Source organism: Diachasmimorpha longicaudata, chromosome 12, assembly GCF_034640455.1.
Source record: "Diachasmimorpha longicaudata isolate KC_UGA_2023 chromosome 12, iyDiaLong2, whole genome shotgun sequence".
In the NCBI taxonomy this organism is placed as follows: Eukaryota; Metazoa; Arthropoda; class Insecta; order Hymenoptera; family Braconidae; genus Diachasmimorpha; species Diachasmimorpha longicaudata.
In genome coordinates, this window is record NC_087236.1 from 840,002 (window position 1) to 863,939 (window position 23,938).

The 23,938-nt window shown below is 38.0% G+C and overlaps 2 protein-coding genes and 1 long non-coding RNA gene across 3 annotated transcripts in view; 2 read left to right on the plus strand and 1 right to left on the minus strand.

Moving 5' to 3' along the window:
* Positions 1-5,922: 5,922 nt before the first annotated feature.
* On the minus strand, positions 5,923-23,061 carry LOC135168011 (ragulator complex protein LAMTOR1). The gene is made up of 5 exons (XM_064131832.1): positions 22,680-23,061; positions 21,927-22,003; positions 21,749-21,838; positions 18,891-19,089; positions 5,923-6,892 (listed from the first exon to the last, which is right to left on the minus strand). Exons 1-5 carry the CDS (start codon positions 22,722-22,724, stop codon positions 6,803-6,805), a joined length of 501 nt encoding a protein of 166 aa, XP_063987902.1. The 5' UTR covers positions 22,725-23,061; the 3' UTR covers positions 5,923-6,802.
* On the plus strand, positions 13,894-15,570 carry LOC135168015 (uncharacterized). Its single transcript, XR_010299962.1, has 3 exons — positions 13,894-14,330; positions 14,437-14,662; positions 14,820-15,570. It is a non-coding gene; the product is annotated as an uncharacterized LOC135168015 (long non-coding RNA).
* Positions 22,899-23,938, plus strand: part of LOC135168009 (asparaginyl-tRNA synthetase) — a 31,672-nt gene continuing 30,632 nt past the window's right edge. The window contains exon 1 of the mRNA XM_064131825.1: positions 22,899-23,268. Within this exon, the coding sequence (XP_063987895.1) occupies positions 23,053-23,268 (216 nt within the window). The 5' untranslated portion in view covers positions 22,899-23,052. The remainder of the gene's footprint in view (positions 23,269-23,938) is intronic.

Genomic DNA, 23,938 nt, shown 5'->3' on the forward strand with positions numbered 1-23,938 from the left:
CATCCAGGACGTACAGTCTTCTATAAAGCGTGTTTATCCAGGCCTGTTTCATCAGTCCCCAAGCACTGTTGGTTGCCATTCTTGCCTTGTTAGCGAGTTTCCTTACGTGCGTTCCAAAGGAGCCAGTCGGGGAGAACCAAAAGCCGAAGTATTTGAATTCCCTCACAACCTCCAGTTTCGCACCATTGAGTTTCCAGTGGTCGTTCTTGGCCAACCTTCCCCCTCTTCGGAAAACCATCACTTTGGTTTTGCATTCGTTGATGTGCAGGTGATTTTTCTTGGAGTGGGTTTCCACAATTGCCAGCATTGTTCTCAATTCTCCAGCTTCCTCTGCCACCAGAGCTATGTCATCAGCAAATTTAAGGTTGGTTATTCTCACCCCCCCTAGAGTCGTACCACCCCCCTGATTCTTTTCTAGTGCCCTGTCCAGGTCTTCCAGAAACAGGCAGAAAAGTACTGGGCTAAGTGGGCAGCCTTGTCTGACTCCACAACTTGATTGGAAACTAGTCGTGGTCCCTCTTGGCGTGATGATTCGGTTTCTGGTGTCTCTGTAGATTCTCTCGACCATCTGGTACAGGTTGCCACTCAGTCCCATCTTCCTCAGCTTCTCCAACATCAGTGTGCGATCCACCAGATCAAAGGCTGCGCGATAGTCTATAAATGCTACGTAGAGTTTTTTCCGTGGTTCCCTCAGACGCGCCCCTATTAAAGTATTCAGCGTGTAGATGTGATCCCTGGTGCTGCGATTAACTCTGAAGCCCGCTTGACTTTCTCCCAGTTTTCCCTGTTCTTCAGCCCATCGGGCCAGCCTGGATGCCATGATCTTCGTGAGGACTTTTTATCCTAGGTCGAGCAAGGAGATCCCTCTGTAGTTGCTTGCCTTGTCAACTTCTCCAGCTTTGAAAATGGAGCAAATGTGGGCCGTTTCCCATCCCTGAGCAAGGCTCTCTTTCGTCCAGCAGCTTTGTATCATCCGGCGGAACGCAGTCTTACCTACGTGTGGGAGAGCTTTTAGGAATCTGGCTGAGATGCCGTCCTCTCCTGGGGCCTTATGGTTTTTCATCCCCTGGAGGGCCTTATTTACTTCCTGGTCAGTGATCGGTTCGTTCCACCACTCCACTATTTCGGGATGCTCCGGCTGGTGATCCCCGGTGGGTTCATTGGTAATCAAATTCAGGGAATCATCGTTAACTGTCCTCCCTGTACAGCCATTTCCTTGGGTTCGCTCCTCTTCTCCCAATCTCTGGGGGCTTGCTACGATCTGTCTCGGTGGATTCAGCAGCCGTCCAAAGTGTCCAGTCCTCTCTTCATCACTTATATCTCCTTTGGGGGACCATTTCCTCGATCGGAAAGGATTGAGGCCTGCCCACAGTTCCTGCATGTTCCTACTTGATTCCACTCTGTCCCATTTACGGGCTTGCTGAGCCCCGATTTTTTCTTTCTTCAACGACTTTAGAAGGTTCCTCTGGTGTAGCCAGTTTTGTCTGTGCTGGGGGTCTAACTTGTTACAGTGGTAAGTTTTTAGAGCCTTGAAAGTCCTACTCCTTTGTTCCTTGTATTCGGCGTCGACCCAGGATTCCTCTCTTGGTGTATTTGCCTTAACCTTCTTCACCATGTCGCAGTCTCTTGCCGATTCCCAAATACAGTTCTTCAGGGACTTCCAGGTCTCCGTTGGGTCGTCTGGGCTTTCCTCAAGGCACTTTTCCGTGACTTTCTTCTGGTAGTCCTCCAGTTTATTGTCATCCCAGACCAACTTCTCAGAGTAAGTTTCCTTATCAAATATACTGTTTGTGGCTGGAGATTGCTGAATATCACTGTGCAAAGGCAGTTTTAGTGCCACTGACAGATGGTCAGAGCCCAGTCTCGGTAGGGAATAAATAGTCTAATCCAATAATTAAAGATTTTTTAATTATTTGTGAACATCAATTTATGTGATTGAGATTAATTATTCCCTTCACATAAACAAGAACATCGCTACTTGCGAATTACTTTTCGTGAGTAGCAGTGCAGGAGACAGTGTTGCCGCACCAAGGTGTATACCTGCGACTTACAACCGTAGGGGAGGATCAAGCTGGAAGACTCTATTTTTTCTTTGAGTTTATCATCACGGTAACTACCCCGCACACAATTACAGAGGGGGAAATGAATTTTTGAATCGTGGGGGGTTATTGGGTATTCTCGCTTGCCGTCGCCGAGAACTGATGCGCGTCAAGCTGCATTTTTGAAAATTAATCCCCCCCCCCTCTAATGAGGGAAAAGCTTCCCTCAACGCCGTTCGGATATCCAGAACGCCTGCCCAGCCGTTTAATTTCCCCTCTTTACTTGCATTCCCCCACCCCACGCTATCTCCGTTACCGACTTTTCCCTCTGCTCCGACTTTGCAGCCGTAATGTTCGGTACCTTACCAACAAATCCGGCTGCAAAATTAGTTCCAGCACTACCGCTAGGACATTTCGTGGTTGATCTCCCAGGACTGGCCCTGCTGATCTCCCCCATGGTCTCTGCTATTCATTCAAAAATTCGATGACACAGTGATTGCTGATTTCATCTGATTTCGAGATAATTTCAATGATTTCTTGAAATAGTTGATTTCATGTGATTGCCAGGGATTTTTTTCCGGTGATTTCACGATTTCACGATTTCAAATGATTTCATATGATTTCAAGTCTTTAATGCGAATGGGGCAGCAAGGGCGGTGAGGGCTGGTAGGGGAGATAAGTTGGATTCAATTAGATCTCCGGATAAAATACTAGCACTAGCAGCAGTTATATCCAAGTCATGTAATGACAAATACAAGGAGAAATATGGCAATTTTTTTCAATATATCATTTATTCAACACAGTAAAATAAAGTATATCTCTGACATACTGACCTGAATTAAACTAAATGAAATAAAATCTTCACGTCTCAGTAAAGGACAAACAATTTAGAACTAAAAATATTTGACAACGTCTTTATATATTTTCTCATCAACTCGGAGACCATCTTTGGAAATGACTGGAGAGGAAATTGTTTGACGGTATTGACTAATATTTATATAGCCATGAGTAGTCATTGGCTGCATTTCAAAAATCTTTGTTTCTTTAAAATATACCAGGTACAAAGTACACCTATTTCTTTAACATTACCCTGTACACGAGCATATGATCCTAGAACTCTCGAGATTTTATTGTTCTCCCATCCAAATAAACAAAACTCAACACCAATCCTAATAAACAAGTTTTATAATTCCCTGATTTCATGTGATTTCATTTGCAGTCACCTGAAATCGATGAAATCCCAGAATTTCTCTGATTGCAATTAACTTCGACCGATTTCATGAGATTTCATGTGATTTCAAACATGATTTCAGCCCGAAGTGACACAGTGATTTCACGAATGAATCAATCCCCCAATTCCATCTATACCTGCGACAGCGGGACTGCCACTGTCAATTTACGGACATCGACAACCCGCCGAGCCATCAAAGGGGGGGGGGCTCCGTTCGTGCTTGTTCAACTATACAAATGGTCAACTGTACACAGAATTTTCAGACGGTGAGAACACCACTGTGCAGGGATTCAACTCTCGAGACCTGAATCGACGGCAGTAAAACTAGGGGAGCTCGGTCAGTAGGCGGTGCGATATACTGTCAAGACCTGCATATTTCTGAAACCTTCAATATTAACCCATGTGCATCAATCTTCACTGCCGAAACCTACGCCCTCAATGAAGTAATTAAGCTAGCACTGAATTCCTGTACTCACAATTTCATAATGCTTACAGACTCTCCCAGCGCCATCCAATCTCTATCTTCCCCCTGCTTATCGGTCAAAAACAATATAAACATCCTAGATGTCAAGAAAAACTGTAGTCGTTTTTTGGATTACATCTCTTAATATGACATTAAATTCATGTGGGTCTTGCTAGGGAAGCCACGACGGCCGAACCGCACCCCTTTCGTATTCGTTTCACTGATCTCCGCTGATTTTTTCAAAAAAGACAGCCTTCATAAAACTCAGAACTAGTGCACTGGAGTAGGTCTAATCAAAGGCCGCGAATATTCCGAATATTTTTATAGCACCTCCAGAAAACCCTGATTTGTAGGTATTGGATTATGGTATTAAATAAGCTAACACATTTGTCAACTTTTAGAAATGATTTTATTTTGAATATCTCTGAGACTTGACAGACAAAAGGCACTTCACGCAATGAATATCTATGAGAAGTGGTATTACAAGTTTGACCGAGGGGCTATTCATTCGTGAAATCACTGTGTCACTTCGGGCTGAAATCATGTTTGAAATCACATGAAATCTCATGAAATCGGTCGAAGTTAATTGCAATCAGAGAAATTCTGGGATTTCCTCGATTTCAGGTGACTGCAAATGAAATCACATGCAATCAGTGAATTACAAAACTTGTTTATTAGGATTGGTGTTGAGTTTTGTTTATTTGGATGGGAGAACAATAAAATCTCGAGAGTTCCCAGGATCATATGCTCGTGTACAGGGTAATGTTAAAGAAATAGGTGTACTTTGTACCTGGTATATTTTAAAGAAACAAAGATTTTTGAAATGCAGCCAATGACTACTCATGGCTATATAAATATTAGTCAATACCGTCAAACAATTTCCTCTCCAGTCATTTCCAAAGATGGTCTCCGAGTTGATGAGAAAATATATAAAGACGTTGTCAAATATTTTTAGTTCTAAATTGTTTGTCCTTTACTGAGACGTGAAGATTTTATTTCATTTAGTTTAATTCAGTTCAGTATGTCAGAGATATACTTTATTTTACTATGTTGAATAAATTATATATTGAAAAAAATTGCCATATTTCTCCTTGTATTTGTCATTACATGACTTGGATATAACTGCTGCTAGTGCTAGTATTTTATCCGGAGATCTAATTGAATCCAACTTATCTCCCCTACCAGCCCTCACCGCCCTTGCTGCCCCATTCGCATTAAAGACTTGAAATCATATGAAATCATTTGAAATCGTGAAATCGTGAAAGCACCGGAAAAAAATCCCTGACAATCACATGAAATCAACGATTTCAAGAAATCATCTCGAAATCAGATGAAATCAGCAATCACTGTGTCATCGAATTTTTGAATGAATAGCCCCTCGAGTTTGACACAGTTGCCCCGGACACGGTAATATAATTTCCACCCCTGAAATATTTCCTTTTTATGACCGCTTCCGGTCAGCATACGTATTTTGGAAATATCCAAATGTTATAAAAACTAAGGAAGAACGGTGGATTTCCCTTTATTTTACAACCAAGGGAAGTTCGGGAGAATGTGGCTATAAACTATCCTTACTTAAATCAGAAACTAGAACTTAGAAAGAGTGAATTTTGTACCCGGGGAAATCCCGGCAAACCAACGGTAGAAAAGAAACTCCCGCGAAGTACAACTTCCTGGATTAATAGGGCTCGTGCTAATCATCATAGCCTCGCTGAGTCTTTAGCTCGGATCAACATCGTAGACTCTCCAAAGTGCAAATGTGGCCACTCTGTAGACGATTTGATCCACATCTTCTGGCAATGTCCCTTATATAGCCAACAGAGAGATACGATGATTTCTTCCCTACGCAAGAATAATTGTTTCCCACCATATCATATAAGATATTTCCTACGCTAGACGTATCTCTCACTTGTGAAAATTATTAATAGATTGGTTCATAAATACTAAATCTGTATTTAAAATAGATTATAAAATAACTCATGGTAACTTACTATACCATCAGTTTCATATATTATATATATGTGTGTATTTGTTGTAGCATAATAAACCCATCCGTTTCAAAATGGTGAAATAAAAAAACATCGTGGCACCGAAAAAATACGGATCGTACTTCTCGGAATTTTGGGAAATCTTCCAGTAGAAGGGACGATCGGGCTTGAAAAATGTAGCAGGCAGAATCAATAAATCCATTTCTGTACCACAATACCATAGTATAATTCATTTTTACACAATTTAATTACACGTACATTATCTATATCTAATAATTTTAGGGTTCCATTATTCTCATATGTGAATGTCAGTATCCTCATATGTCAAGTTGAAAATTCACATTTTACGCCATCTATTATAACATTTTCTTTGCATATAAAATTTATGATTTTATTCATATAATTCATTATTTTCCATTTTTTTTCGCAAAGATCCACAATGTTTTTCCCTCTCACCTGCGCTGAAAGTTTCATTTTCCTCTCCAAATGAAGAGAAACAAGTAGCTTATTCCTTCCCTCGTATTTCTCCCGCCTGAGATTCTCGAAATGTCGAAGGAATAATCTACATTCCTTACTTCATTCACAAAATACAATGTGCATCTAGGAAGGAGAATTGAACATTCAAAAATGGGTAATTATCAACCTCAGCTTAGCTTCGGATGGTAATCTACGTATGGGTTATGCCCAATTTGCCTCTCTTTATACACAATATACTGGTTTTTTCATTCTTCTATGACTACATTGAAGAGTAAATTCCATGATTACATTCATGGAACACTCCAGAATGAATAATTAAATTCGAACAAAACTGAACGATTATTCAACAATATCACATGTGCTTGAATGGTTGGTCAAGACATTCCAATGAAAGTGGATATGAAAACATTAAAAAAAATAAAAGAGAAAATGACGGTTGCCAATTTCAGAGAGCCACTTGAATCTATATGTGAAATTGATGCATAATTCATCCAAAATAAATTGAACTCGTTTCCACTTGATTTTGTTGGGCTTCTCACGGCTGAAGCACGAACTGAAGTTCAGCAGGACTTGGAGAACCCTTTATTTGAGAATTCACTGACAATCACGTGAGAAAAGGCACCACCAGATCCTCTTTATGCTCTACTTTGACGTCATTCAACGCAATCACTGCATTTCTGAGCATATTAGTAATCTGTGGAGAAAAATAAATGTAGTATCGGAGATTTTTAGACGTAGTTTTATTATTATTTTATTAAGGTAGAACCCATGCACTCTCACTAATGGCGCCTAGGCCATTAGCAGCTGGCCCACTCCGCCACGTTTGGGGAATTCCCCATAGACGGAAAATGGCAAACAGGGCCCCATAACGGTGGTGGGAGAAGAGGCCCAGATGGAGGAATCGGGGGTGCCAAGGGTATTTTTGTTAAGAGGAGTAGTTAGTATGTAGTAAGTAGTTGAGAGGGAGAGTACTGAGTAGAGAGCGCGTGTAGAAGTAGAATCGAGGAGTGACAGAAGTTTATTCGACGACGATTAGTTAGATTTAGACGTTTTCGTTTTCAATTAATAAGTGTCGGAAAACCTTATAGTGTATAGTGTTTTTGTAAAACCTAGTGTTTCTTATGAATAATATAATTTGCTAGAAATCAAACTGTTTTTATCTTTTTAAAAAAAGTATCCCCACATATTTTTGGGGGCTCGTCCGGGATACGAAAAAAAAGGGTACAGCCATTCTAGTGAAAAAGTGTAGTAAAATGTCCGACTCTGAACGTGAACGAAAGAGGAAACAGCAGGAGGAGTCCCAGCGAGAACAAGAAGCCGCGATTTGTGAGACATTGGAGAAAATGAAGCTTCCTCAACTCAAAGAGGCGTTGAGCAAACGAAAGCTGAAAACAACTGGCAACAAGAGCGAGTTGCAGTTGCGATTGAGGACTGCGCTAATGTTCGATCGCGAACACGGTGCTTCAACTAGCAGAGTCGCCAAGGGTCTCTTAGACGATGTACGAGCTGAATTAGACGGTGAGGAAGACGACGAAGACGATGGACCCAGCAGCGAGAGTAGCGACGAGTCCGAGGAAGAAGCTAGACGAACTAGACGCAATAGACGGCACGAATCTCATAGACGACCTCGTAACTACAATCTCACATTTAAAGACGTGGAAGAGTCAATGGACTCATTCTCTGGAGACGACCACATCAGTGTTATCCGATGGATAAACGATTTCGAAGAAATGGCCGAAATGTGCGAATGGAATGACGTACAGAAAGTGACTTATGCCAAGCGGATGTTAAAAGGTCCAGCGAAGCTGTTCGTCAATTACGAGAAATTCAGGAAGTGGTCTAAACTAAAAAAAGGTCTGAAGGAAGAATTCGCAGAGATCATTGACAGCTATAAAATTCACCAGGAGTTGACTAAACGTAAAAAGAAGCCAGATGAATCGTTCCAAGCATACATCTATAAAATGATGGATATCGCAGCGCAAGGAGACGTTGATGTGCGTTCGGTGATACAGTACATCGTGACCGGAATTCCAGACGATCCAGTTAACAAAAATAAACTATATGGAGCAAGGACAATTAGGGATCTTAAGGAGCGATTTTCCGAGTACGAGACGATGAAGGCCGAGATGAGATTAAAATCAAAAAGTGTTAAAGTGGACGACAAGAAAAAAATCGTCAAACCGAGTGCTTCAGTGAGAAATGATAATACTAGATATTGTTTTAATTGTGGTGAGAAAGACCATCTAAGTAGGGAGTGTCCTCATAAGGAGAAAGGACAAAAGTGTTTCAAGTGCAAAGGATTCGGCCACGTTGCAGCGAGGTGTTCAGCGAAGTCAGACGAGAAGAAAACATCATCTTATGCATCGTTCCAGGCACCGAGAGGAAAGCAGCTGAAGGACGTAGAATTGGGCAACCAAAAATATTCAGCAGTCATCGACACAGGAAGCGACCTTAGTTTGATAAGTAGAAAAACATTCATAAAACTGGGGTCCCCCTCATTAGGGCAAGATACGCAATTTGACGGGTTAGGCGCGACAAATAATTCGACAATGGGATCATTCGAAACTTCCATAATTATTGATAAAGAGAATTACAACATTACATTTCACGTAGTAAATGATTTTGTGATGAAATATTCTGTACTTATTGGAGCTGACTTCTTAAATCAGGTAGAATTGCGTTCGATTGCAGGCAAAGTAACGATTCAAAAAATTGTAAATGTTTTTCCCGACGACGATGCTGAGATTCCGGAAGTTTTAAAAATTGATGTTATTGAGGATACTTCATTAGATTTATCGCACATTGGCGACGTAGAGTTGCGCGAAGAGATCAGTGATATTATTGATACTTACAAACCGGTAAAGACGCGAGACGTAGAGATCACGATGAAAATAATTTTGACAGAAGATACACCTGTATTTCAGAGGCCAAGACGGTTGTCCTATTTTGAGAAACAGGAAGTAGACAGACAAATAGGTGAATGGCTGGAGCAGGGGATTGTTCGCATCTCGAATTCGGAATTCGCGAGTCCTATTGTTTTAGTAGGGAAAAAGAATGGTGAGACTAGAATTTGCGTAGATTATCGAAAATTAAACAAGAAGATCGTGAAAGACCGTTACCCTCTGCCGTTGATAGAAGATCAATTAGACCGGTTGCAAGGCTCGAAAATATTCACTGCACTCGATCTCAAAAATGGATTTTTTCACGTTGACGTATCGGAAGAAAGCCGAAAGTTTACTTCGTTTGTGACACCGAGCGGACAATACGAATTTTTAAAGATGCCATTCGGGCTGTGCAATTCACCGTCGGTATTTCAAAGATTCATAAACGCAGTTTTTCGAGACGCAATCGCGAAAAATATTGTGCTCACATACATGGACGATGTAATAATTCCGGCTAACAATAAAAAAGACGCGATGGAAAATTTAAAGTATGTGATCGATATTGCAGAAAAAGCGGGATTATTAATTAATTGGAAAAAATGCAAATTTTTACAGACACGTATAGAATACTTAGGACATGTTATCGACGAAGGTAGAGTTTCACCGTCAACGAATAAAATCAAAGCCGTGATAAAATTTCCCAAGCCAACATGCGTCCGAGATGTCCAGAGTTTTTTGGGATTGACGGGATATTTCCGAAAATTTATCCAAGGATATGCGCGTGTGGCTAGACCATTATCAAATCTGTTAAGATCTGGCGTAGAGTGGCATTTTGATGTAGAACAAGAAAGGGCTTTTAATCAATTGAAAACCGCATTGAGTAGCCATCCCATTCTACACTTGTATCGAACGGGAGCGGAAACTGAGCTTCATACTGACGCGTCAAAATTAGGGTATGGAGCAATCCTTATGCAAAAATGTGAAGAAGACAAAGCATTTCATCCCGTTTATTTCGCGAGCGGAAAAACATCTCGTGCCGAGGAGAAATATAATAGTTATGAATTAGAAGTATTAGCAATTGTCAAGTCCTTAAAGAAGTTTAGAGTTTACTTATTGGGGATTCCCTTTAAAATCGTCACTGATTGTAAAGCGTTCACTATGACGATGAACAAACAGGATTTGTGTGTCCGCGTCGCGCGGTGGGCATTACTTTTAGAGGAATTTAAATATGAAATTCAGCATCGTCCAGGGAAAAGCATGGCTCATGTAGACGCTTTGAGTAGGAATCCCTTACCCGAAACATTATTAATCGAAGAAAGTGATGAAAGCATGATTGCCAGGCTAAGAAAATGTCAAAGCGAGGATAAAGATGTTAGAAATGTCATTGAAGCGATGAATGAGGGTAAGACGACTGAGTATGTTTTACAGAATGAATTATTGTATAGAAAAATGAAAGACGACGTTTTATTAATGGTTCCAAGAGCTATGCAAACACAGATTATTAGACAGGCCCACGAGCAGGGTCACTTTGGAGTCACGAAAACGGAGGCGTTAGTCAAGCGAAATTATTGGTTCACAGGTATGAGAGAAAAGGTCGAAAAATTCATAAAGGGATGTATTAGTTGCATAGTAAATGAACGAAAGCAAGGCAAACAGGAAGGTTTCCTGAATCCAATATTCAAAGGAGACACACCGCTAGATACTTACCACATTGATCACATTGGACCAATGACGTTGACGAAAAAGAGATATAAGCACATTTTTGTCGTTGTAGACGCGTTCTGTAAATTTGTATGGTTATATGCGACACGATCTACTGATGCCGCGGAAGTTATCGATCGACTGACGAAGCAATCTTTTATATTCGGGAATCCAAGACGCATTATCTCGGATCGTGGAACAGCTTTTACCTCGAACGCTTTCAGGGATTATTGTTGCGAGAATAACATTCACCATTCATTAATTTGTACAGGTCTTCCTAGAGCGAATGGTCAGGTAGAAAGAATAAATCGGACCATGATTCCGATATTGTCAAAGTTGTCTGCTCCAAAGCCGGAAGAGTGGTACAGACATGTCCACAGTGCACAAATGTTTTTAAACGCTACACCGAGTAGAAGCACTGGCAAAACTCCTTTTAATTTGCTATTTGGAACAAAGATGCGTTTAAAAGAAAATGTGGAGGTCCGAGAAATGATTGAGAATGAGTGGGTACACATGTTTGAGGAAGCACGTGACGTAATAAGGAATGAGGCGAAGGAAAATATTTGTAAGATTCAAGCCGAGAACCAGAAAAATTATAATAAGAAACGCAAGCGCGCAGGATTGTATCGTGCAGATGACTTAGTAGCTATCAAACGCACACAATTCGGACCGGGTTTGAAATTGTTTCCAAAATTCTTGGGTCCTTACCGAGTGACAAAAAGTTTACGGAATGATCGTTATATAGTTGAGAAGGTGGGCGATCACGAAGGTCCAAGAGAGACATCGACATCAGCCGATCATATGAAGCCGTGGATAACCGATAGAGATTTTTCAGAAGAAGAATGCACATAACATCTGAGGACAGATGTTCTTGGTCAGGAAAGGCCGAATGTAGTATCGGAGATTTTTAGACGTAGTTTTATTATTATTTTATTAAGGTAGAACCCATGCACTCTCACTAATGGCGCCTAGGCCATTAGCAGCTGGCCCACTCCGCCACGTTTGGGGAATTCCCCATAGACGGAAAATGGCAAACAGGGCCCCATAACGGTGGTGGGAGAAGAGGCCCAGATGGAGGAATCGGGGGTGCCAAGGGTATTTTTGTTAAGAGGAGTAGTTAGTATGTAGTAAGTAGTTGAGAGGGAGAGTACTGAGTAGAGAGCGCGTGTAGAAGTAGAATCGAGGAGTGACAGAAGTTTATTCGACGACGATTAGTTAGATTTAGACGTTTTCGTTTTCAATTAATAAGTGTCGGAAAACCTTATAGTGTATAGTGTTTTTGTAAAACCTAGTGTTTCTTATGAATAATATAATTTGCTAGAAATCAAACTGTTTTTATCTTTTTAAAAAAAGTATCCCCACATAAAAAAAATTGTTTAATTGTTATTATTTTCGACGAAGGTTAAATTTATCATAAAAATTAGCCTCCCGAGCCTACTTTTTTCAACAAAACTTGACCTAAAAAGTGATTGATTGCCACTTCGGGTCACGTTCCGCCCCCTAGAGGTCCAATTTTTATCCAAAATTTCTTGCCGTTTAACTGGATATTTGATTCGGAGTGATACGTGTTATATATAAGAATAATGTTATGAAATTTTGGGGCATAATACAGTTGATTGACGTGTATTGCCTGGTACGAAAACAACCTCTAGAGTTATGGTTTTCGGAAAGTTTGCAAAACTGCTGCAAGGGCATCTTGATCTTGAGAAAGATCCAAATTTGCCAGCAAGCTGGAGGACTTTTTTCAAAGTGCCGACATTGCACACACGGAAAAAGTCGGAGAGGTAATCCGTGGCACTTGCCCAGATATGTAGGACCTCACGCAGTGGAACTGCTCCTCAATGGTCCATCTCCCAAATCCACAAATGATGCCGTTACTGATGACTCAGCGAGGTACCATTTTTCATGGTTTTACTTTTCATATTTACTTTCGAGTTATATGTATACTCAACGCTCAATACTCTATAATGGAACACAGACGAAAGATCTTTGTGGAGTTGGAGCCTCGTGGGTAAAGTTACATTTGGAATGGTTTGGCCAGCATGAGGTACCAGGAAAACTGACGGTACAGCAGGCATAATCATATTTCAAGTACCCCTATACAACTCCGGGAAGCGCCCAGCTAGTATATCTCTAACTGGGCCAGCGTTACCCGGAGAAGATTACCGGGTCCCTGCTCCAAACCTCTCATCTCCGACAACGGGAGTTGGTTGGTCTCATTCATTCATTCACTCATCGTCGACGTCGTTTCTGATAGCCGACTGAAAAGCATCTTACCTTTGCGCGATATATAATCTGTATGGGTCCGGGCCCGTCGGTTTCTTTTGAAATGCACCTCGAGGTACGTCACGCTATCCCGGAACTTAATGTTTTGCCCGGCAGTCTTAATTTCGGGTGGGTGGCTTTACCGCAGTTTTGGTGGGTACAAGTGTGGACCTTTATTGTCGCAACGATGCGCGTGAGCTTTAACGGTGCCTAGTGGTGAGGTATTGGTGTAGATAGAGGCAACGGACGCAGTGTCAATTGTAATTAACTCGTAATGCAGTGTACATCATTTATTGTGGATTATTAAATCGGTTGAATGGTGTTCCGATAAAGAGATCAACTTTTTGAGAAATGACAATTCATTGGAAAAGTTGGTGTTATTGTGTGCCTAGAATTAATGGTGGCGTGATTTTACGTCATCTTGCTGAACAACGCGACATTTCATGATAGCTTAGATTCCTTCGCTATTTCATGTATTTTTACAAATTTTTGATCAGTCACAATAAAGTATTCTTTTTTATTAGATGTCTCGGCATTTATCAAAAATTTAACGCATATTGATAATTGTTCCATTATGCGATATAAGCATATAAACTCAAAAAACCACACCTGATCTCCTTGCTACTTCAGTTTACCGAGTTAAGAAAATTAAGACACCCAATTTATACATTTGTGGGAATACTTGTTAAAAATACTTCAATTGAATATTGTTGTAGGAGGAAAAATCCTTTGAAATCGTTTCAATGTCATGGGTCACCAGAACTGATGGAAACAACAGCAGTATTTGTGCTTTCCCTCCCCCAGAAAGATATTATGCAATAGACACGATGGTGAAAGATCTCAGTCCTCCAGAATTATAGTGGGAGAAATTTGACGTTAAAATTCTCACAAATGCTCGTATGACTAACGTTGCCCTAATATTTTACATGAATCAAAAATCGTTGTCATCGAATTGGAATAAATTAACTCTTCTTTATTATAGAAAATACAATTACATACCCTTTACAGGGAATTACGACAAGGTCCCGAGGAAGATCAAACGCCTTTAGAAAAAACGTCATAATGTCGAATCAACAGATTCAGAGACTGAAACCAATCGACACGGAAAATTGACCAAAAATCAAGCAGCAGCTATGACAAGGCCAACTTTTTCTTTGCCAGAACCAATTGTCGAAGAAAATGATTCCTCTACATCAAGAACATGGAAAATTCATGGAGCTGAAAGCTCAAGAGATGACAATCAACCAACAGGTAATGAGGCAGTGGGGGCTGGAGCATCTCAAGGTAAATAACTGCTCCTTTTTCTTTTTAAGGAAAAATCAAATAACTAATTCTCATCTCTATTAGGCAGAACAGCATCCAATGAGATAAAAATGTATTCAATTTCTAGCTACTAATTACTGGATTTGTTGACCTTCTCATGTACAAAATACGTGATTGCACAAACGTGAAACCTGCCTCTAATATGATCTAAGCAGGAAAATCGAAAAGCTAAAGATAAACATGGCGTCCCCTAGAGAAGGATTACCGAAACTCGCCCATTAGGACATTAGAAGAATTCCTCGACTTCGAGAGGACTCTAGGCCCAATGCATGACGACGATTTGGCTGATCTTGGTAAGGTCTTGAACAAACAAACATTTATTTTCACTAAGAATAGAAGATTGAAAAGATTCTCACGGAATTGATCGCCAAGGACGTCCAACTTAATTTTCTGACACCGATTCCAGATTTCATCGAGACAAAATATAAAAAGTCTAATCTGTCATTTCAGATTATCACGATTACTAGTGATTGGCTAGCAGGTGTTGGCGGCAGAGATGAAGGATGTATGGAACGTAAAAAGGATGCTGACGGAGTTTAACTGGGGAAAGAACTGAGAGGGACGCCCCATGACTCACCAGTCGGCAAAGACTAAATTAAGACTTAAGACTTAATTTGTCGAATTTTGTGTTCAAAACAATTCAGAGGAGTCAAGTTAATTTTTCTTTTCCACCATTATGAAAGCTTTGTGTAGTTAGGACGATGTAAGCACGAATTTTCACAGATAAGTTTTGTAGATCATATTGAGAGCTAGTTCAGACGAATAATAGAACTTATTTTTCATTTTCTATGTGGAGCTTTCGAAAGATATATATTCCATTGTGATTGCCGTGATAAAGTCAATTTAAAGTTCGTATTGTTTCTATTTGATAGTTGCATGGATGTTCATTTTCGTGATTCGTCTTTTTCTCTTCGGGAAAGCTCAAACGAAATCCTCTTTTTTAATTATGCTGACTGGACATGGCAATTTTATGAAATATTTCATTTTAAAGTACCACGACGACATTAATTGTCTTCCATGAACAGGTTTTAGGAATGTGTGGTGCACATTCAATTCTTCTCAACCAAATTATCTTTTTGTTTGTTTTCTCGGATTTCTTGACAATGACACTTAAGTTTTTTTCTCTCTTTCTTTTCATAAAATGAGAAGAAATTGAGTGAGCGACTTCCAATCCAATTAAATAATTGTATTATCTCTTTTTGTTTAGTTGTCAAGAACCATTTCACTCCCAAAGAACTATGAAATGTTAAAATATTAGTTTTTAGTTTTTTTTGGAAATATATCAATGTTTTCGTTGAAATGTTGACTAGATTAAGGGGTTATTGTCATGTGAACGCCTATATTTTACCACTTTTTTGGAATTTTTTTTTTATGCGACAACAAACTTCAATCATGTTGATTTTTCAATATATTTTTATCTGTATTTTGCAATATACGAAAAAAAATTTTTTTTTCGTTTTTTACATTTTTAACATATATTTTTTTAAAGTCAAAGTAGTCCCCAACAAAAAAAGGTAGTTCACTGGTCAAGGTGATAGCGGCTGTTCATGTTGTCTGACATAAAAAAATCGAATGGATTATTATTCAGTAGACCTGTGGCTATCGTCCCTACCAAATATAATCAATTTCATTAAAAACAAAAAAAAATATCGAACTTCAAAAAAAAAATCACGAAAATCTCCTTCTTTTTCGTTACAAATCGTTTAAAAAAAATATGAAGATATTGTCGAAAATAAACAATTGTGGTAGGGACGATAACTATAAATGAGTAGAAGAACATATGTAAATTTTAAAGCAATCGGTTGAATACTTTTTCTTGTAGGACCTTGACCGTTTCAGAAAATGATGATTCGAGAAAAACGCGTTTAAAGTTGAAAGCCTGGTAGACAATCGCTTACGACACGTCGGCGACTATGAGCTATAACGTATGAAATACTATGAATTTCGGTCTGAATTTTTCACAGCATGTTTTCAATAGGTTTTACTGTCAAAATATCGAAAAAAAAAAAAATCGATTTTTTGAAGTGCTCACATGAGAATAACCCCTTAAGAAAAAAGTCTTCATAGTGTTCATTAGAAAATTGTGTAACATAAGTGAAAAGCAAGTTGTCAAATGCCATAAGGTTTCCTGTTCATTTATAGTTTATGTGGATATGCTCTGTACTTTAAACTGTTTGAATAAACATAATTACTCCCGATAAATTGTTATTTATTAAATGTGCTAATCCGGGAAATTCCAATACACAATGCATCCCAACCTTGGCCAAGCCTAGGGATTTTTTAATACATAAGCCTGGAGCGACGTTGGTTCCAAGGCCTGGACTAGTCTGAGTAAGTTGGCTTGGGCCAGCCCTCGTTACCAGGTCTGTCCCCACATTACATTCCAATGCTGATTCAAGATTGATCCCGGCTGGGATGACAAACCTAATCCGACCCTACCGAGTTTTGGAATAGCTTGGCTGGGCTGAAGGCTGGGCTGAAGGCTGGGCCATTGGTGATTTCCTACCTGGGACCGACATTGTCTCAGGGCTTAAATCGGGTTATCATTTATTTATTCGCACCCAATCACTAATTTCCAGCCCACGTTAAATAATAATTTTGAAAAGTTCATCTCAATGTCATACACATCTTTAAAGAATCTGAATTGAGAGATTAATTGATTGTTAGTCATGTTGTGTTAACTACCGAGGGCTGGGACCGACCCCAATACGGCGGCATTCATCCCCCTTGAGAACGCTGGATAATGCTAAATGTGGCTTGCGCTTGATATTTAAAAAATGTGCGCTTTACTACAATTTGAATCTATATCAATATGCAAATAGGATTTTAAAAAACTGCGTCCTAAAGACCAAATGTAGAATAGAAAATCCAGCACATTAAGATATGTATCGATGAAGATAAATGTAATGGCTGATACGATGAAAAACACTTAGTGCAGTAGATCTCGGAAGACATAAAAATTGATATTGAAAGCTAATATCTAGTACAACTTCCTGGATTAAGGGGTTATTCTCATGTGAGCACTTCAAAAAATCGATTTTTTTTTTCGATATTTTGACAGTAAAACCTATTGAAAACATGCTGTGAAAAATTCAGACCGAAATTCATAGTATTTCATACGTTATAGCTCATAGTCGCCGACGTGTCGTAAGCGATTGTCTACCAGGCTTTCAACTTTAAACGCGTTTTTCTCGAATCATCATTTTCTGAAACGGTCAAGGTCCTACAAGAAAAAGTATTCAACCGATTGCTTTAAAATTTACATATGTTCTTCTACTCATTTATAGTTATCGTCCCTACCACAATTGTTTATTTTCGATAATATCTTCATATTTTTTTTAAACGATTTGTAACGAAAAAGAAGGAGATTTTCGTGATTTTTTTTTTGAAGTTTGATATTTTTTTTTGTTTTTAATGAAATTGATTATATTTGGTAGGGACGATAGCCACAGGTCCACTGAATAATAATCCATTCGATTTTTTTATGTCAGACAACATGAACAGCCGCTATCACCTTGACCAGTGAACTACCTTTTTTTGTTGGGACTACTTTGACTTAAAAAAAATATATGTTAAAAATGTAAAAAACGAAAAAAAAAATTTTTTTCGTATATTTCAAAATACAAATAAAAATATATTGAAAAATCAACATGATTGAAGTTTGTTGTCGCATAAAAAAAAAATTCCGAAAAAGTGGTAAAATATAGGTGTTCACATGAGAATAACCCCTTAATAGGGCTCGTGCTAATCACCATAGCCTCGCGGAGTCTTTATCTCGGATCAACGTCGTAGGCTCCCCGAAGTGTAAATGTGGCCACATTGTAGAAGATTTGAACCACATCTTCTGGCAATGTCCCTTATATAGCCAGCAAAGAAACACGACGATTTCTGTCCTATGCAACTATAATTGTTTCCCACCATATCATATAAGATGTTTCCTATGCTCAACGGATCTCCTACTTGTGAAAATTATTAATAGATTTGTCCATAAATGCCAAACCTGTATTTAAAATATATCATAAAATAACTCATTGTAATCCACTACACCGCCAGTTTTATATATTCTGTATATCTGTACATTTGGAGTAGCATAATAAACCCATCCGTTTCAAAATGCTTAAATAAGAACAAATCTAGTATCGACCTATTAGAAAAATGGAAAAAGTTAGAATGGTTATTCTTCCTAATTACCAAATTACGGAACGCTGCGTGAAAACTCCTCGCTTTAGGGAAAGAATTGTGGCAGACTTCCGAATTATGTAACACAATGGAATTATGCTCCGAAATTGCAAAGAAAAAACGCACTTTTCTAAAATACTTCTTCTCCCTATGTATGTAATTTACTGAGTCGTTACTATCAGAGTAGAATGTTTCGAACGAATTTTGTTCTAGTGTGAACCAATCACTGATGACAAATAGAATTTTTCCCACAAAATCGTACTATTATTACTTAATTATGATGTCATTAAAACCATAACTTCTTCAATTAAATTCAAAATTACGGAAGCAGAGTTACTTTACCAGTTCATGATCTTCTGAGGCAATAGGATCAGCGGAAAGAAGTTTTTCAGGGGCTGGAACATCCTTCAACAAGCAGGGATTCGTCTGTGGAACCTTGACACCACCTGATTCTATTCTCTTGGCATACGCTCGCGATCTGTCCATGTACTCGTGTTGCTCCAAATTGTGAGAATCAAGGGCTCCGACATCAATAACATTTCTGTTGGCAACAGTAAGAAATTATGAGGAATCAAACATACTAATACTATTATTCTTTGTACTTCTAAGAACTGAAGACTTTTAATAGGTTTCGTCAAGAATAGTATATTTTGATACAAGTGTGACGGTGGTAACGAACAAAGAGGATTGACTGATCGCAAAAGGTGTGATATCTCTGAAACCACCGGGCCGATTGCGTCCATCCAAAAAGGCAGCCTTTCATGTTCTGAGAGCTACAACTGTACCAAACATTAACTCCCTATCTCTATTTTTTGTTAATTTATGATGTTCATAACGTGTATGATGAAACCTAAAAACGGCAATATATCTACATTTTAACAGAAGAAATGGGGATATTTCTATGATATGCATAGAACACACTGAGACGAGTATTTTGAAAAAAAAAACGATATTGTTGTTGTCGTTTTTTAAATATTTAGGAAAAACTAAATTTACAAAATTGTTATATTTCAAGAACTGCTGGACCGATTGAGCGGAAACGATGCGGCGACGTAAAGGTTAATGATAGCTACCGTAAAGTGTAAATTTCGATTTTCAGCTACAAATTTTATCGTATGTTATTACATTTTTCTCAAAATTAATCTTAAAAATTGCAAAATTTTGCAGCATGCGCAGACATGATGTGAAAACATTGTTTCTACACGTTTCATAATATTCTAGATAACTTGCAATTGAAATTGGAGAATCGAACAATTGGTCTGATACAAGACTTCATTTCGGAAGCCAAAGAAAAACAAATTTAAGCCTAAAAAAAAGAAATTTCAGAAAATGATTGGCATTATTTATGACCAATCTAGGCTGAATTTCAGCTCGATCGGTAGTTTGGTGTTGGAAATAACAAATTTCTAAAATATATAGCAAATTTCTGAAAAATAATCTCGCTTCAATATCTAAAAACTGTGGGACTAAATTGAAATTGATTGACAACAAAAATGTTCCTCGTGACAATCTCTATCAAGTCAAGTCAAGAAATTTAAACTCAATTAGCGATAACCAAATGATAATTAGTATTTTGTACTCATTTGCATATTTTCCAGAATATTCTTGTAATCACTTGCGTGTCTATTTTCTTTGTTACGACCCTTTCTGCACTCAGTTTTTTGACTAATTGGCCCTCTGCAACCCTATGCATCACACTGCGGATCCACCCTATGTTGGGGTGAATCCACTCTCCTATAGACAATAGGACTGACCTGGAAAACCACAGGAAAGACCACGTCGATGCAGACAGTTACTTTATTAGCGACCTCCCGCTCGCCAGTGCCTATTGAAAAATCCGATTCTACGGAGAACCGAACTCACAACTTTTAAAATAATAGGCTTGCACCTAGCCAACGAGTTATTAACGTCGATAAGGATGCGCACTTATTGGAATATTAATTTTTTGCCATTTTTTAAAGCTCCCCTCATACCCTTGGAATGACTCGTGCGATTATATTTTCAAAATACTCATCTCAGTGTTTCCTATCAAAATCAATTGGAATATTGATGGGCTCCCTTTGAAAATTTTCGAGATATAAGCGATTTTCATTTTTAAAGATATTTTCTATCTAAAGGTTGCGGTGAGACGCGTAAATCTTGAGATAGAAATTGGAAATTTAAGCTGTTCGATACAATCATTCAACGAGTTTTTCGCATGAAATTTGGAGCTGAGGGAGTCGATACTCCTTGACGTAGAATATTTCGGACGAAAAAGTAAAACTTACGAAAAATCACAAATCTTACGACTTGACTATTTTTAGAAGACCATAATTACAGTTGGTTATTATGCCGCTCTAGTCTATATACTTAATAATTGAAAAAATATTGTTAAAAAATTGATAACTTGAAAAGGCATTTGGATAGGAATTTCAATTTTATATGACACTAGTCCGAATAATATTACAGGTTGACCTTTTTTACTGGGCGCATTCGATTGCGTGGGGTTGGAGATACTTCATGTTTTTGTATAAATCCATTACATATCTCCTTTTAGATACCCGGTAGTATATAGGTGCCTGCTGCAGAGAGAGAAAGAGAGTGTGTGGAAAGTCATATATTGGAATAATTTCGGAAAATTTTAAAATACAATGACATTCTTGTATTCCAAACATTGGGTGCCATATTTCTTTGAATTTTTAAATCACATCGCAGGTATTTAATTTTTCATTTTTGAAATAGAATTGGTGCAGATCCATTCGGAAACCTACTGCCAATGAAATCGGTAAAAATGCAGAAAAACAAAGAAATTAGGCTTCGAATAACGGTCACGTCATTTCGGTCGAATAACGTTTTCTTGACATTTTTTTGTCCTCTTATTGTTCAATTATTTAAAATCCAATTTTGGAAAAGTCGCGGGCAGGAGGGAGGGTCTAATCCACACATTCCAGACCTCCATCATTTCCAATGAAAATTAAGAAATATCAAAATTGAACGGTTGTAAGCCTTCTATTCAGAAGTAAAAAATCAAATAAAAAACAATCTTGATAACGTTAGGTCAAAAGAGAGCCCCTCAGCCAGTACAATAACACTTCGAATTGGAAGTGAAATATCCTGATGAAGTATCGAATCATTTTCTGTAGAAACTGATTTAAACGGTAAAGATTTATCATGACAAACATTATCAATAACATTTGATTAAATTGATAAAAAATACTCACGCTGCTGTTTCATGAAGAATCCTAGTCAGGGCGCTTTGCTCATCTGTTTTCTTTGGTACTGAACTCGCATACTGATTGACATAATCATCACTGTATAAAAAAATGATGTCATTAATAGAATAAAACCATTCGTAACACATTTTGTCAATCTGAAAAATTAGTTGTTTTCTTAATTCACCTATGAACTCTGGGTATGTTTGTATTATTGCTGACGGGATCAACCAACAAATGTGTCCTCTCATTAACTTCTGAGCCCTGAAAAATGTTTTAAGAAATCCGAGTGTTACTTAAGATTTGGTACAGTTCACATTGAAAAGCCAATCAGGTCCAGCTTTTAATTTTAATATGCATATGTAGACTGTGCGAAACAATTTGAAAAAAAAACATGAGCATTCAACGTCATTAACACTCTACTTATAACGAAAATATTATTATTAACATTAATTAATTATGAAGGAATAAAGAAAGTTCTGCAAACTCCGGGAAACCTTATTTTTTATAAACGCAGTTGATTTCTGATACATTTCGGTTGAATTCAGGATTCTTCGTAAAATTTAATTGTCTAGAAAGGATTTATTGAACATGTAGTTTATCACCACAGCTTTGATCACTTTATCTCCAAAAGTAAACCAATTTTTTTCACAGTTAAAAAATATTTTCCAACAGTTTAATAGTAAAATTTCAATTTTGTTGAAAAATATCCAGCAAATCAGTTCAGATCAGATCGTAAAGTACATTAAAAACACGTTTAACCTTAAAGAAAACAATAAACATGACAAGTATTTTGACCACTCAATCAGCTACCCCAGAATGAGTATTAGATGAATTTTCATTATAACCGATTAATTATAATCATCAGTAAATACATCCACATCGTAATTGAACCGATAATAGATCTGAAATATAAAAATGAAATAAAACATCACTTTACCTGAGGCCCACTGTCTCTCTGGAATAAACTACAGCAGCATCCCATTTTCACTATATCCAGCCACACTTTTGTAATGCTAAAAAAACACTCCAATCACTATGAAATATATTAAATGAAGAAAACTATTTTTGTTCACAGAATGATGATAAGTCTGTGCGCATAATTCGTTGAAACTGATTTGGTGCGTTTGGATATAATGTTGATGTGCAGATGAATCAGCTGTCGCAGTAATTTATTATTTTATCTGGAAACTATAATAAGTGCTTTGAACATTGAACATGAAAATCGTGGAGAACAGAAACCTTTGGTTTACGACCGCCCCTGCGCCATTCCCTGTTGGTCTCGCCTTCCACTCAACCTGTTCTCGTCTTCAATGTCCACTAACCCCTGTTCGACTTGTCAGTGTTCTGAAAACGCACGTAACCTCAAAATATTACTCTATAATTCAGTCAAAAACCGCTGTGAAATGCTGCCTCGATGTTTGAATTTTTCGTTGTTACCTCGTGGTTTCCAGAGATTTGCTGGAGTCCATAGTTTGGCAAGAATTTCAGAAGCTAAGGAATTGTTGGGAAAACGAACTAGAGTGCAGGTTAGTGCGGACTAAAAACATTTATAATGCAATTCACAATCCAATACAATGATAAATAAATAGTAATAAACCATAAACTGGTCATGAATATACTCAAAATTAAAGATAAGAATGATTTTCAATGAAATATTTTTTCTAGGAGAAATGTAGCCACAGGAAATACTCTCTTTAAAATTCTTTAATCTCCCTCCGACTTTTAGAAAGGGTTGAGAAGCTAATAGTAAACAACAGGAGAACATTTTTCAGACCCCAAAAGGAATAAAGAACCTTCTAAGAGATTGATTCAATAATTTAATTTTTCTGGAAGGCAAAAAACTTGTTTATTATTTTGAGAAAGTTCTGGGAATTATTTCGTATAGAATCGCATATAATTCCTCCTCATTTTTACTGCTGACTCTTAAGAAAATCAATTTTTGACAACGGATATCTGATAAAGAAAGTGCAGAATTGAGAATAGTGAAAAGTATATCACCATCATCACTGCATTTAATCATGATGATTCACATTTCTAACGTTCTTGAAATTAAAGAGCTATTATTTACAGTGTAACATCTCTTTTTAGAATATTCGAATTTAAAAAAACCGGGTTGTTGTCACCACCCCAAAACGTCTTGGGGATATTTCACATTTGTTTCTTTTACCCAAACAGCAAATTTGCTAAAATATCAGC